This window comes from Manis javanica, chromosome 10 (assembly GCF_040802235.1).
Source record: "Manis javanica isolate MJ-LG chromosome 10, MJ_LKY, whole genome shotgun sequence".
In the NCBI taxonomy this organism is placed as follows: Eukaryota; Metazoa; Chordata; class Mammalia; order Pholidota; family Manidae; genus Manis; species Manis javanica.
Genome location: NC_133165.1, coordinates 93,387,664 through 93,402,789, shown reverse-complemented (window position 1 = coordinate 93,402,789; position 15,126 = coordinate 93,387,664). Strand labels below are relative to the sequence as shown.

Here is a 15,126-nt window from a genome sequence, read left to right as displayed (position 1 = left end):
GAATTACCTGTGAATGGCTGCCCCGGAAATCCATGACTCTGGAGCGCAGCTGATAAAAAGCATCCACTTGGCACTGTTCATGAGCAAACAAGAGCTCCAAGAGGGGGAACTGGCCAAAGATGGTGCTTTGAGGTGGCTCTGAGCTCCCTGACGCGAGTCATGTGCAACCACACGGAGTGCATAAGGCAGAAGAGGTTCGGACACCAGATAAAGAACTGGATTAGTTTACTTAGAATTGTCTTACCGAAACCTGGGAGGCCATGTTTAAACAAAGAATAAAGAGACAGCCATGCAGCAAACAAAAACAAACAATAAATACAACTTTCGTAAGATACCCTGAAAGAGGGGAAACCCCCCAACTTGGTTTTTTCAGCAGGAAAGAGGACACCAAGTCCCCCAAGAATCAGGTCAATATTTTCCATCTATTACAAAAATTAAACCCGACATTACCATCTTAAGAACTAATAAATGGTCCAAGAAATAGGTGCATTCACTTGTGAAGAGCTCCCACACAGCCTCTTGCTGCATTTTCAGGTCTGACTGATCAGTACGAAGTTTTTGATGTGTTTCCACGACTTCGTTCCAGGTCTTGTCCTGTACGTGGAAGAAAAGAGCTAAAGATTTCCACCTCAGTGGCCTGAGTTGTGGTGTGGCAAGAACAAGCAATTCCCCCAATCATGATTTCCCACTGCAGGCCCCTGGCACCCCATTTAATAATAGAGCTTCAAGCTACCCAAACAGAAGCTTCTCTCTGTGGCTCTGGGAAGTCAGTTCTTCACAAAGCAAAGCATGGGGACAGTGGTGTACATTATTTTTAGTTTAAAATGAAAAGGAGTTTGAATTGATGTTGCTTTGAATTATGCTTGAGAACTTCATGAGTCTTTTTCAGTTTATTGCAAAAAACCCCTCAAAGAACCCCAAGCACACAACTGGGAAGTCTGATCCAGCTCTACTAGCAAAGCTTGTTGAAATCAACTACTGAAAATTATGAAACCGTTTTGATGTTTAAAGAAACCTTTAGACATTGTCTTATCAAAAACCAACTTATTTTTCAAAAGAGGTCCAGAGAGCTGAACCATAGTAACAACGATTAACATTTGTACAGGGCTTTGTGGCCTACAAAGGGTTCTTGTGTCGACACCTCAGTTAAGATAAAGTGACTCCCCTGAGGTTTCAGCGTACGCTAGGGAGAGCAGACCTCTTTCCACCCAGTCCAGCTTCTTCTCTTGCACTTTGCTGTTATTATGCATGAAGAAATAAGCTGACAACTTAATGTTTTGGCTGAAATAAACAAGAAAGGAAGTCATGCCACACAGCAAATAATTTACAAGGTACCTTAAGGCTCTGGAACTCATAGCCCCTGAAGTCTGTAATCTTCACGGAGGAGAGGCAGTTTTCCAGATCAGATACGTACTTGTGTTTGTCTTTGCCCTGATTAAAGATTGTTAGAAACAGGATTTTCAAACATGAATTCTTTAACGACATGACTGGTATCCTCTGCATCTCCAACATGCCTGAGGACAGACTGCACATTTTGTCTATAAGCCACTAGCAGTTAAAAAGCCATTTCTGAGCCATCATCTGACCCACAGGACCACAGAATGTCAGAGCTGGAGGACAGAGGCCAGTGAGGATGTCTAGTCTAAGTGTCTCATTTTACTAATGGAAAAAAACCAAATTCAAGGCCTGGAATGGTCATATAGCAAATAGACGGACTTGTCTATCACCCATGCTGTGGGGGGAGGTAATGTCTTTCACAGTTCTAACTTGTTCAAACACTGGATCATAGGACATTAGCATCAGAAGGTGCCTCAGATGTATTAGCTCAACTCCTCATTTAGCAGATGACTGAGTAAAGCCCATAGTGTTAAAGAAACTGCCCAACATGATAATTCTCTGCTAAAGAATACCAGAATGTGCTAGAAACTGTCTAGTTTCCTTAGAATGGAACCATCCACTTATTTGTGTAACAATTTTTATTTTTAATAATAGTTTTAGAAATCTGATTACAAAAGTAATATATGGTTATTGCAGAAAATTTGAGAAATGAAAAAAAGCACCAAGAAAACCAAAATAGTCTATAATCTTCACCCCAAGATAACCACCTATAACCTTTTTCTGATCATCTCTCTACTTAAACTCTAATGGTGCCATATTTACATATCCCTTTGTACCTTGCTTTTTAAACTTTAGTATATTGTGACTTTTTTTTAATGACTCATTCGGTGTTCTGTTGCAACATCATGAATTAACAACCATTTTAAGAGTTCATTTTACCAACCAAACAGTAAGAAGCTATCAAATAACAATGGGGAAGGCTTTCTAGAATCAACTTGGCTGCATTTCAAATGAATGTTTATCACACATAATTTTTTAACTTGTTCTATTGCCTCAGGGTGCCTGATGCTGGCATGGATCTAAGCAGACTGGTGGAAATTATTCAGCTCTGTGTTAATGAGTAAGAGCAGGCCCAGGTCACGGGCTGTGGGAGGGCGTGCTCCCCGTGTGTCCGACAGGAGACCCTGTCACAGTTTCAGAATGTGCTCAGGTTGCGGCTGGTTTCTCTGGTAGGGTTATGGTACTGAGAGAAGAAACCTATTAGAAACTCATTAGCTTCCACAGTAGCAAAGGAATCTTGGAACCGGTTGGGGACCTCCTACAGCAAATGGGACATATGCCTTTTGTTGATGTCTGAAACCATAGCAACCGCATGTTGTGGAAATAAAAGAGTCAGCAGCCGGTTGGAAAATAAAGCCGCTGAGACAATGGGCGCGGTGTTAGAGCTGTGGGAGAGCGGTACCAGCCTCTACTTGCAGGGCACCCACTGCAGCTTTCCTTGGGTCTGACCAAAGGACCTGGTGGACACACCAGTGAGGAGGAGGGGGACAGGCTCGCAGGGCTCATATTAACTCTTTAGAGTAACAGACCCATCCCCAGAAGCCCTGCCATTCCCCCTGTGGTGTCATTGGCCAGGAAAGGCAATGAGAAGCCGCTGAGGGGAGGTTGAGAGCATGTGGAAAACGAAGAAAAGGAAGAAGCTAAGGTTAATTCCTGGGTCAAACTTAATAACTAAGAGATGGGTCCAATGTTGCAGTAGGCAGTGGCGATGTAGAACAGGGTAAAATGGACATGTGAATGTGGGAATGTGAATATATACATTTTGGAGTGGGTGACGAACAGATGCCACTGACTCTGTGAGGACAGACAAGATCTCTGAGAGCAGGCGGTGTGTGCAGGCTGGCTGCGGAGCCCCACAACCAGAGGGGCGGGGCAATGCCAGGGTTAAAACAGACTTAGAAACAGACTGCCCGGGGCTGCTGGGCCCCACTCTGCCACTTCAGGGTGCTGTGACCTCAGCCAAGCTATTCAACTGCTCTGAACCTCAGTTTCCCATTTGGAAAATGGGGATAATAATGTTACCCACTGTGGGTAAAACTGCAATACTCCCAGAATCTCTCGCCTGGCCTTAGTTCATCTGCCTATCAACAGGTGGTTACAAGCAGGGTGAAGACTGAGAGCACACCTGGACGGGAGAGGTATTTTTTGGCTTCTTCGCAGCTGTGGAGTGAGACACAAAGGCAAACAGGAGTGGACAACTGCTTGTAAGCAATAAATGGTTTCTCCCACTTTAATGATCTCTTTGACTGATTTTGGCTTCAAAGGTTTTTTTTGCCCTGAGCTGGGAATATATTTTCCCCCTGAAGTTGCACCTACACTGTTAGGTTGTCATGAGTTTTACTGAGTTAACACAGGTAAATTGGGACACTCATAACAGAAACAGTGCCTGGTATGCTAATGTATATATGTGTTTACTTTTATTACTAATATAGTTATTGATGATTGGGAAGAAAGGAAGGACAGAAGGAAGAAAGGTAAGAAAGGAAACATCTGTAATAGACTGGGAAAAATACATTATAATGCAGCCATGGGTTTTTTTATATTATGTGGATCATCATTTTTATAGATGTGGGTTACTTGATAAATAAGGCTGAAAAGATGAGGGTGCAAGCAGGCTGATTTTTAAGGGTCCTGATGTTGCTTCCTTTTGAAAGTGAGCCTTCAAGAAATGAATTTCCCTTCTTCACTGAGAACACTTGCTGAAACATTTTTGTCCTTCCACTGATTATTCTCTTTGTGTGCCTCTACCACTGCCTACCCACCTCCAGCACTGTGCCAGCTAGTTGGCACATTTTTCCTCCAATTTACTTGTCAGTCTAACCTTCTCAATTGTGAGTGGAAAATGGGCATCTGTATGTCCTAAATATCTAGTCCAGTGCTTGGCACATGCAGTCACCAGACACATATGGAACTAATTGCTTCTTTATCAGAAAAAAAATACATTAGATCTAAAAACAGATCCGTCATCAAGACAACTTGTAGTTGTATCCCTTCCTTCTGTAAGTCTCTCCTTTCTGAAAACACATTTTTCTCCCTTAGGGCTTTGCTGCTCTGGAGGAGAGCAGAGGGGAGACGCTTCTTCTGCTGGGACCTCAGACCTGACTGGTAGCCGGCTCTGCCTCCATTTATGTGAGGAGAGCCTGCACCACGGGTAGTCCCAGCTCTACCAGGACAACAGCCGAATCATGTCTCTAAAGAGGGACACAACGTAAATGACTGATAAGCAACAGCCCTGGTGACTATAGTGTCATAATTTTACTAGGAGTTTATGATTTGAAGCTTGGGATGTTTAGACTGTGTCCCTGTGGGCTGAATAGTTGAGTCCTCTCCAAATTCATATGTTAAAGCCCTAATCTCCATACGTGATGGTATTTGGAGATGAGAGGTAATCAGTTTTAGATGAGGTCCTGAGGGTGGGGCCCCCGGGAGGGAATGAACATCTGTAGGGGGGAAGAGACTCTAGGGCTCTCTCTCTGCCAGGTGGGAATGCAGTGAGAAGGCGGCCCCCCGCTGCCAGGAAGAGAGCCCTCCCCGTGACCCAGCCACATCAGCACCCTGACCTTGGGTTCCCCAGCGTCAGAAGTGCGAGAAATAAATATCTGTTGTTTCAGCCCCTCAGTGTGTGTGTTTTGTTATAGCAGCCGAAGCTGATGAAAACACTACACAAAGTTTTTATGCATGAAAGCATAATGTGAAAGTCACATATTTGATTATGAGAAGTAGTTTTCCAAATCATAATTAAAATAACACTACCAAAAATATGGCCAGTACTGATTGTTTATGATGTGCCCAGCTCTGAAGTAAGTGTGACATGCATCATTTGATGTACTCATCCATCTACCCTAGGAGGCGGGCATCATCACGGTCTGCCTTGCATGGGGAAGGACCTGAAGCTGAGAGAGGCTAACTCATCTGGCTAACATCACAGAGCAATAAATGGAGCAGCTGGAGTGGAACCTCCGAGGGCTTTTAATAAAGCAAGACTCAGAAAATATCACTGTGTGTGTGTCCACAGGACCTCCAAAGCAGATGTCAACAGCTGATGAGGAACTGATTGGAGAGGCCACATGGACAGATTTTTAAGAGAATGAGTTACAGAAACTTTACCCAGAAGGCCCTACCCTTGCTGTTGGCTGTGCCATGTAGGTATTACAACTGGTATTGTCAGTAGAATAAGCAGCCAGCCCTTCCCTTCCTCCAGGGCTCAGTAGTGAGGGTGCTGTGGTCAGGAACTCGCCTTCCCTCTCCCCACAGAGCCAGAAGGCAAGCCTGGATTGTGGTCAACCCTTGTCCTAGGTGGTAAAGAATCAGAGACCACTGATTTCGATTTATAACTCTTCAATAATTGATGGGGCCCAGAATGAATTTTAACAACCTAATAAAACTCATCCAAATGGCTTTCCCAGAAATAGACAAGTATTTCTGTAATATCTCATAAATTTTTCAGCATTCCTAATATGCCCAGCACTGATTGCAAACTGGGACACACACTTGTGCAAGTTTACTTCATCGAGGGAGCTGTTTCCCAAGCTGTATCAAGTTGTAAACTTGGCATTGTCAAGCGTCACGATATTAGGATGCTTTGTTTTTTGCAGAGCTCATTAACCACCGGCAATTAGTACTGTTTTGCTGCACAAAATGGTTTCATTTGGCATGTTCTGTAGCCACTGCTACGCATGTGATGCTAGCATTTAAACTTCACGTGCCATCTGCCATCCTGCAACGTTAAAGCGGGATGAAGGGGCTCTTCAGCCATTTACCACTTTCTTAGCGACAGGAGGCGTCATTAAGACAAAAAGGACAATGTGCAACACTCACCACTCCTCTCTTGGAGAAAGGCCATCTTGGCTTTTTGGAGTCTGCTGGGTGAAATTAAAGATAATATATTAGTACTTGGAGTAACTTGTGACAGATCTTTGTAGTGCTTTACAAAACCTGCCCTTTCAAATAAGCCAACTAGACTTTATCCTGCTCTAATTCTCCTTCTCTTCCAAAGGCACAGAATGAATATTTATATTTATGCACATGACAGAATGAAGTGATGGCTCAACCTACAAGTTGGCAGCCTGTTACTACCTTCAGGTGACATTGTCCTGTTTCTTTACTAGAGTGTTGGTTAGCTTCCTTTCCCTGTCATGTGGGGAGAAATGTACCAATATAATAAAGACGTTCAGTGATTTATTTATATAAGACAAAATGCCATGGGATTTTGGGGCTGAAAGGACTTCATGTTTACACTGTTCTACCAGAGACCATCCAGCATACGCAACATCAATAGCCTGACCCCGTCTGAGACATCGAGATCACATCGACTTTATAATCCCCAGATGTGGTGAGGAAGACTCCTGATATAGGGGAGCATCAACACACGTCCATATTGTCACTCTTGGCCACCATCCAAGTAGTCCTTGGGGGCTGTTTTGGGTTGAGTAGGAAGTCGTTATGCAGTAACACATTTTTTTGATGATCAGGAAATAAAGAGTTAGATTCTGGTCATTTGGTTTTTGTGTCATTTGCATCGGCATACCAGAAAAAGCTGGGAATAGTCTCTGAGGTTTTGGCAAGATGTTCTGATGACTCAGTATTCAAAATGAATATCTTACAGGTCTGTCTCCTTTCTAGTAAATTCATCAGTAGACTCTGCACAATACTTCAATCAGATGGAAGCAATTACTAGATCAGTATTTACTACAAAGGTTGTGCTTGAGGGACTTTTCCTACTGGAACCCTGAAAGGCAACCATCCATCTGATTATCTCCCTCATTCAGTCCACCTTATTGATTTTTTTAAAGGGGAGATTAAGGTGGAATCTTAAAGTGGAATCTTCCTTAGGGACAAATCAGCTTCACCACTCTTAGCTCTCAAATGTCTGGTGGTATATAATTGTGTCCAATTTGAACTGCAATGATTGAGGTCTCTGGTCTTAGCAAATTTCTCTCCTCTGCTTTTCTAACTTTGGGGATAATTTTAAGGCCATGGGAAAGCTTCACAAGTATTCAGAAGAAAAGCTGAATGAGTCTATCAAATCTGCAACCTTTTATTACCTGTCTTAAATATTAAGTTTTGCTAAATCAAAATCTCTATTTCAGCCCCTCCAGATGACCCATATACACATCAAAGCCTGAGAAGCACTGTGTTAGCCCATGATTTGGGGAGATGAGGACTTTATTCTAACGACTTGAAAAGAGAGTAAGGAGGGGAATGGTGGGGGTACTGCCTACCTTGTGCTATGTGGTATTTAGTATAAAGCTAGGCACACAGTTCAACAAAGAAAGAACAATGAGTATGATTTAGAGGCACCATGCATGGCATAGCCTTTCCTGGGCTCCTTCATCACATAAATGGAGGCAGGGCCAGTTACCAGGCAGGTGTGAGGTCCCAGGAGAAGGGGCATCTCCCACCTGTTCTCCCGAGGGCCCCATCAGAGCAGAGAGGCTGGGAGATAGAATTCTCACCCTGTTCCTTGGCATGGTAATTTTCAAACTATAGCCTGGATCAGAATCACCTGGAGGGCTTGTCACACAACAAATTGCTGCCCACCTATCCCCACCCCACAAGTTCCTCATTCAGAAGGGCTAGGCTGGGATGCTGGCACCTGCATGTCTGACACTTTCCCAGGTAGTATGGAAGCTGCTGGTCTGGGACCAGCCCTTGGGAAACACTGCTCTAGTTGTTAACTAGTTTAGAGCATTTGCAAAGATCATGAAACATGTACTAAACTCTGTGAAGGTTACGCTGTGTTCAGGGCTAGCTCTAATTTCTGGGGGCCTGCCCTGGAGTTGATCCCTTAATCCCTCTTGGTTGGTCCCCTTGGGCTACTGTGTCGTTTGGGACAGTAGATGTTCATTTGGGTGGTTGATAGCACGTAAGGCAGCAGATGCGAAATGGATCTATAAAGAGGGAAGAGCTATACAAATTCTAGTTGAGATTTATTCACTGGCGGCTTCTGGGCTCCATGCATAGAAGACGACAGCAGCCCGTTCAGCAGTGACTGATGCGGGCTGGTGGAGGGCGACTACCAGTCAGGGGCCCTGGATGCCATTTCTTTGACCCAAAGAGGCTGACACCATGGCTAGGTCACTTTTCCCTTGTGAGCCTTGCTTCTCCCACTTGAGAATGAGGAATGAGGTTGGTGGCTTTCCAACTGTGTGGCCAGGTGCCCTGGGCTTCTGGGCTGCCTTGGAAGGTGTGTCTTTGGGACCCACCCCTGCTTCAACCATTGCAACTCTAGACTTTTTAAGCCTGCTTGACATTAATAATTTTGATCAGTCTTCATATATTGCATTTCCAAGTAAAGCTTCTTTCATAAAAAGGGCTCCACTAAAACAAAACCAGTTTAAAAACTGCTAGGATGGGTAATCATCAAGTCTCCTTTTAATTCTCAAAGTTTATCTTCCGAATCATGGAGAGTGTGCCCTGAAAAACAACTGAGGTGAAGATACAGGAGATTTACCCCTAAGGCTTCCTCTCTCTAATGTTTTAACAGTAATTTGCTGCCACCAGGACCTCTGCCTCCACGTGGTACCACTCTGGTGGGCAGACACCAGTGCCAGGATGAAGGCCAGAAAGTGGTGGGGTGGCACTACAGTAATGATAGGGAAGTGACCCGCCACCGCAGAGAGAGCATTCTGCTTCAAGACGGTGACCATCACTGGTGTATCTGGAGAAAATTATTTGACAAGAGGACCTTTTGAGGGAAGGATCATACCTAATTCACCTCTTTAAGTGGAATGCCCATTGTCAAGACTGGTATTCAGCTGATGTCTGTCCTAACTGGTGAAACATTTTGTTCTAACTGGTCAGTGCCTGAGTTCAAGTAGTTATTAAATATTTTGCAAATGCTCTCCTCTGCTTCTTACAATATCTGTCCCATAGCAGGTATGTAAGGAAACCAGGCTGAAAGATTGGGACCTGAATTCAGCAGCAGAAGTGGGTGGCACAGGTAATCGGCAGCTCCATCTGACACCAGAAGGTCCCCGGGGAACACCTCAAGTCCAGGTAAGTTGAGCACCACAGAGCCCCGCCTGTGTCCGTAGAACCTGTGTTCAGGAGACGGAAGGAGAGAGCTTAGAGCAGGGGCTCCCCTGAGAGCACCTCTGGGTGTTCAGAAGAGACTTCCAGCAACCTATTAACACTGCTATGTCAGGAAGGACTTGGAAGCCGCTCCAGGCTCCAGGCATGGGAGGGCTGTGACGACACACGCCCACCACACGTTTACTCAACAGTTTTGACATTAATGATTTTGATCGGTCTTAAGCAGAAGAGCTCACCAGGAAATGTCAGCACAATGGTATCTAATGTGTTCTACTCAGAAGGACAACTGGGAGAAGGCCCTTGAACCCAAAAGTCTTTGCAACTGACACTGCCTCCAAGTGGATCCATGGGTGTGGCCACCAGCACCCCTTGCAATCCAAGGCTGGTTGTTATTTAAAGTCAGTCCTTTTATTTTTTCCCAGATAAAAATGAGAAATATTGTTAGGAAAGCTTAGGAAACAGGCTTCTCTATCTTCTCCGTTCCTCTACCCCTTTTCATGAAACTTCCTGTCTCTGGGATGTGCACACAATAAATGGCTGACCCATCAGACACAGGGGAGAGCAGTTCTGAAGCTGCTGGACATTTGCTCAGGGATCTCTAAGGAGCAAAGCTACAAGAAACAGGTCGTCTTGTTTGTGTTGGGGGCACTCATGCAGCACTCCATCCACTGTTACTGGTGAGCACGGATGAATGAAATACACCTCTTATGCCTTCCTCAACCAGAAAATATCTTTATAAGGTAGTTTTGCAGAGGTGTGTCTTATCTCCCACCTTTCCTGGAGCTCTGAGCTCCTGGTCTAAATCCCTGTATTTAGTAAGTGCTCAAAAAACATGTGTTGAGTTTAAACTGAACAGAAACCAAGCCCTCGCACGCCCGGAGTCATCACTGTCACGTCCGCGCGTGAACTTCTGCATGAAGCCTATTCCAGGAACAGCAAGCTTCTTGCTGCTCTTTAAACTTGTCCTGCACTTTAGGTGGTTCCCCTTCTGCTTGCCTCTCTCCACTTTGCAAACTCTTTCATGTCTAAATTCCAGCTTAGACGCTTTTTGTCCAGGAGTCTTTTCTGACCCATGCAGAGAGAGCCATCAGCCCTCTCCCCCACCCCATCTTGTCTCTTTACTATATAATGATTTCATTGAAGGCTTATACTGTGTCATATTTATGTAAAATCTAAGCACCCAGCCCAGAACTTGACATACAGCAGCTATTCAAATAAGTTTCTTGAATGAATAGGCAAATTGACCCAGAGGATGATAGATACCCAGGCAGTCCACAAATGAACTTGCTTTTTCCATTCGGAATCATGACTAGTCACAAACAATCACAAGAGCAAACCACAGAAAGAGTCCCTCCTCCCTCCCATTAATGGTGGTGAGATCAGGCCCGTCCATTGCTCCCTCGCCTGGGGTACCTTCCGACACACTCATTCATTTGGGAGCACCCCGGCCAGGCTTGGGAGTTCAGTTTGCACAAATGGAGCCGAGGGAAGACAACTGGCTCACATAGGGCTTGCTTCCTTGATGTTCAAAGCCCAGTGGTGCTCATTTTGGGAAGGTGTGCATATCCCTGGAAGGGCAAGACAGAATCTCTGTGGGTGTGACATTTTTAATGTTCATCAGAAGAGGGCATGGGTTCATAAAATATCAAGAGTCACAGCTGTAACCATATGGAGAGCTGGGAAAACAATAAAGAACAACATCGACCCATAGTAACGTGAAGAGACATGAATTGGTATAGGAAACCTGGCCCTGCTGCACCCACACCGGGCAGCAGACTGCATTTCTGGGCACTTTGCAAAGGACCTCACGTCTGGGCCAGCCAGGGATGCTGGCTCATTGAATTAATGATATTCATGCAAGTAGTTGCCGTGAATTCAGGATTACTTTAAATTTAGGTCTTACTGGGGAAGGGGTGTTGGTGGTTCCAAATTGGTATTGTATTTTTGCTACTCCAAAGAGGATTGCCTCATATAAAAAATGGTATGCACACAGGATCATTATGTCTGGTTCTGGGTTGATTAGCCACTGCAAGCAATCACTGTAATAAATTCAGAATTTTTTATAACCCTTTCTCATACAAGATAGAGTGTGCCTGGGGTAGTGGTGTCCTGTGTGAAGAGCGTGGAGAAGAGAATTTTTTGATACCAAGCAAGTGCAAAATGTTTAGGGTGTGGCTGGCAACCCACTGCCGCTGTGTAAGGACAGAATAACTTTATGCTGCCGTTTGTTTGGAAAAATACAACTAAACAAACATCTTTGAGAAATACATTTTTTTTTTTCTTTTTGATCTGATGCTTGGCTATTCTGTTTCTTTGCCTCAGGACAAAATTCTGGAGCCAAGAGATTGTGTAACTGGGTGCCTGACCCAGACTTTGCGTCCCTCTTGGGCCTGCCAGAGCCTCCCTCCACCCCTGTTCAGAAACCCCACCCAACCACACCTTCACTAACCCTGAGTTGCGCTGCCCCAGGTCAGTCATATCCGAGGGGACTAATCCCATGGCTGCTGGAATAATCTTGTCTCCTCTCTGGTATCAGAATGTCTCCTATTCCGTCCTCTGCTGAATATTCAGAGATCCATGGTGTGGGCTGGGACAGCAACAATTTAGAGAATCCAGAGAATTCTCCCCCACTCCTGAGCTGGCCTCACACCCAGGCGTCTACACGAACACTGAGCTTGCTCTGGCATGTTGGTGCCAGAAAAGCTTCTGGCTGGGAGCTTAGATTTTATATGAAATAGACCCAATGATCCTGTGTGCATGCCATTTTTTATATGAGGCAATCCTCTTTGGAGTAGCAAAAATTAGATATGTATTGGGAACCACCATAACGCCTTCCCCTAAGACCTAAATTTACAGTAATCCTGAGTGCATTGCAACTTCTTGCATTAATTCCCCAGTGGGCCTCAAATGCATATACTTTGCAAGGATTAGATTGGTTTTGGTGAATATTATTCTAATTTATAGTCAGCTGTCACTTACTGAACACGGACTGTTACCAGACACTCTGGCAAGTGCTTTACACGCATCATCCTATCATTTTCACAAGTGCCCTAGAAAGTGAAAATTACTCTTCTCATTAGAGAGCCAAGGTCCCTGGAGCTTAGAGGAATGGGTAAGCAACCCACCTAAAGTTGCATTGCAACGAGTGACAGAGCCAGAGCTCCAGACTCAAACACCCAAGTGTGACTCTGAATGACTTGTAAGTTGGAGGAAGAGAAAAAGATACTGCAAACCATGTTAAGGCATAAAGTGTTTTTAAAAATTGATAAAACAATGGTAACTGCTTAGGTAAAAGAGGAGGTGAAGGGTTTGAAGGAAGTTTCCCCCAAAGATAAATCAGCATCCTAACCCCTGGAACCTGTGAACATGATCTTATTTGGAGAAGGGGTTTTTGCAGTTGTAATTAAGTGAAATATCTTGAAATGACATTATTCTGGATTCTCTGGTGGGGCCTAAATCCAATGACATGTTTGCTTATAAGACACACCCAGAGAAGAGAGAAGGCCACGAGAAGGTCACGTGAAGACAGAGACAGAGGTTAAAGGCAGACAGCCATAGAGCCTCTGGGTGAAGTGGGGTTCCTCCCCTAGACCTGCAGGGGGAGTGTGGCTCTGCCGACACCTTGATTTTGGACCTGCCTTCCAGGACTGTGAGAGCACAAGTTTCTGTTGTTGTAAGCCACCGAGCAATAGCTTACAGCAGCAACAGGAAGCTAATAAAGGGGCCAGTACGTGAGTGGCCAGGGCACTTGACTTACAGCTTGATTCCCAGCTCTGACTTTCGTGACATGTGACTTTCACATGTTGCTTCTTATGTGAAAACAACTGTGAGTGAGACCCTTTCCATCTCTCTTGATCTATAAATTAAGGATTTAGGACCATCACTCTCTTTTCTTCAGCAGGGGCCAGCAGGTGGGAACAGTAATTATGAGGTGATCTTTATCTTGGCACAAATGTTTGAAGATGGATAATTAAAGCTTCTCCTTTAGATATATGATTAATACATCATTTGCACTGAAAAAAAATTTCCTTCTGTACAGTGGGCTTAAACCAGGATTTTAATTCTTGGGTTCAAATTTTAAAGGGAAATAATGAAAAATACTAGGAAATATGGGGAGAGAGCAACTGCCTCAGTGCCTTAATGGAGTAAAAATCTTATTGAAGTCACTACAATTTGGTTAAGACACATTCCTTTCCCTGCTATGAATGTTGCTAAGTGTTTTTTTTAAATCAGGCAGGCTTGTCAGTCCTTCCTCAGATGCTATAGTCCTTCTCTAATAGTAATATTCATGGGACAGGCATACCTTGGAGATATTGTTCTGTTCCAGATCATCACGATAAAGCGATATTGCAATAAAGTGAGTCAAATGAATTTTTTTGTATCCCAGCATATATAAAAGTTCTGTTTGCATTATACTGTGGTCCACCAAGTGTCCAATAGGATTATATCTAGAATAATAATGTACATAACTTTATTTATTTCATGGCTAACCATCATCTGAGTTTTCAGTGAGTCATAATCACGGATCACAGATCGCCATAACAAATATGATAAGAATGCAAAAATTTGAAATATTGTGAGAATTATCAAATAGCGACAGAGACACCAAGTGAGCAAATGCTGTTGGAAAAGTGACCTTCGAGAGAGAAACACAAAACAGATTAGGAAGATGGGGGAGGGTGAAAGGAGCTGGAGGAAGACAAGTAGCTGGGAGAAAAAAAATACAAAGCAAAAAACGGATCATACGGTTTCCCCTACCAGATTGTTTTAATCTAAGTAACTAACCAACTGACTTCCTTCTTTCATCCTTACACTTTTATTGAACATCTACTATGCGCTAGGCAGTGTTCCAGGCACTAAGCATGCAGCAATGAACAAAACAGACACAGCCCCTGCTTCTATGGAGCTTACGTTCTACAACTGCTGATGCCGGTGGAAGACCCACACATGGATCCGGATGGGAAAGGAAGCTGCCCGGAAGGCTTCCCTGATCCGGAGGCTGCCATCTCCTCTCTTCCCACTAATTAACAATATGCCATCTGTCTCATCACAAGGAAAAAAAATGCAACTGTGTGGTGATGGATGTCAGCTAAACTTATTGTAGTCATCATTTTGCAAGATCTGCATATGTAAGACGGGCTTCCAAATACCTTATTATTTGGTTTTCATGGTAATATTGCCCTATTTGCAAATATATATATATATATATATATATATATATATATTAGCATCCTGTTAGAAATGGCATAAAACTAAAGATGACTTATCCTAGAGGAATTAACGTTTAAACAAAAGGGTATTAACAAGAAGCAGAGTCACGCTGGCTGGGAAGGGGAGGGAGATTAAGAAAGAGCAGGAGTGCATCACTTCAAAAAAAATGCAGAAAAAGTTTAAAAACAGCTAACAAAATTAAGACAAATGTAAAAGTAGCCTAATATAGATATAACTTGCTTAGACTACATCCGGGAAAGAATGAACCCTGTAGTACTCAGCCAATGAGGAACCAGGGGAGGGACTCACCAGCTAAGGAATTAACTGCTTGCTGTAACCCCTAGTGTGCTGGCTCACCAGACACCTGATCTTGCAAGACCGTCATTAAAGCCTGGCTCGGCTCTTCTCTTGGACTAAGCTCCTTTCACAGTGAGCACGTTTCTCCCAATCCCCCTTTGGGGGATGTTCTAACTGGTATTCAGT

At 43.9% G+C, this 15,126-nt stretch overlaps 1 protein-coding gene across 2 annotated transcripts in view; it reads right to left on the bottom strand.

The window, feature by feature from the left end:
* Positions 1-15,126, bottom strand: part of PLEKHG7 (pleckstrin homology and RhoGEF domain containing G7) — a 55,445-nt gene that overhangs the window by 26,026 nt on the left and 14,293 nt on the right. For both annotated transcript variants that reach the window (XM_073213618.1, XM_073213617.1), the window contains exons 4-7: positions 9,310-9,437; positions 6,217-6,257; positions 1,336-1,431; positions 451-594 (exon numbers count right to left, since the gene is read on the bottom strand). In XM_073213618.1, coding sequence (XP_073069719.1) covers positions 451-594; positions 1,336-1,431; positions 6,217-6,257; positions 9,310-9,437 — 409 coding nt within the window. The remainder of the gene's footprint in view (positions 1-450; positions 595-1,335; positions 1,432-6,216; positions 6,258-9,309; positions 9,438-15,126) is intronic.